The sequence below is a fragment of the Desmodus rotundus genome, chromosome 4 (genome assembly GCF_022682495.2).
Source record: "Desmodus rotundus isolate HL8 chromosome 4, HLdesRot8A.1, whole genome shotgun sequence".
Classification (NCBI taxonomy): domain Eukaryota; kingdom Metazoa; phylum Chordata; class Mammalia; order Chiroptera; family Phyllostomidae; genus Desmodus; species Desmodus rotundus.
The window spans coordinates 68,061,485-68,062,285 of record NC_071390.1 but is presented as its reverse complement, the minus strand read 5'-3'; the positions used below and the strand labels follow the sequence as shown (position 1 = coordinate 68,062,285).

The following is an 801-nucleotide window of genomic DNA, read 5'->3' as shown; positions in this document are numbered from 1 at the left end:
TTAGTTCTCCTCCACATTAACTGTTTGTAAATTTTTGAAAGTGGTGACTGGTACATAGGTGACCAATGTATAGAACTTGTTTGTTGAATTCTTATCTTCATTACATTTGCTGGACAACCACACCCATATATGGTATGGGGCATTACTTATTCCTTTGGCCCAGATAGCTTTGTGGACCTTGGAGTCAACAAGTGTATCTGGAGTTCCCATTTCCTTCATGGCAAATTTCTGGACCTTTGAATGCTGGAGGGTCACACTTCTTGAATCCCACTCATGGATGTGCTTGTGAATATTGATGGTGTAATCTCTAGTCACTGCCTCATTGATGGTACGATGGCCCTTCTTCCTCTCACCACCCTTCTTAGCAGCAGCCATTATGCGTGGCCCAAGCTGGAAAGAAAGCTAAACAATTTTTTAAAGTTTTTTTATATTTTATTTTTCAGTTATAGTTGGCATTCAATATTATATAAGTTTTTGGTGTATAGCATGGTGGTTAGACATTTCTATAACTGATAAAGTGATGCCCCCATATAAGTTTAGTACCAACCTACCACTAGTTATTACCATACTGACTCTATTTCCTGTGCTGTATTTTATATCCCTGTAACTATTTTATACTGCCAAATTGTAGTTCTTAATCCCTTTACCTTTTTAACCCATCCTTTCAACATTTCTTCTGTTTGGCAACCATCAGTTTGTTCTCTGTTTTCTGTAAGTTTGTTTCTATTTGGATTATTCATTTATTTTGTTTTTTAGATTTAACATGAGTGAAATCATATGATATTTGTATTTCTCATTCTG

At 35.8% G+C, this 801-nt stretch overlaps 1 protein-coding gene across 1 annotated transcript; it reads right to left on the bottom strand.

Annotated features, from left to right (window-relative positions):
* LOC112305611 (large ribosomal subunit protein eL31-like) lies at nt 1-375 on the bottom strand. Its single transcript, XM_045196174.1, has one exon. It carries the CDS (start codon nt 373-375, stop codon nt 1-3), a length of 375 nt encoding a protein of 124 aa, XP_045052109.1.
* Between the last annotated feature and the right edge of the window lie 426 nt (nt 376-801).

Coding starts and splice junctions, on each gene's coding strand:
- LOC112305611 (XM_045196174.1), bottom strand. CDS start 375: ATGGCTGCTGCTAAGAAGGGTGGTGAGAGGAAGAAGGGCCATCGTACC.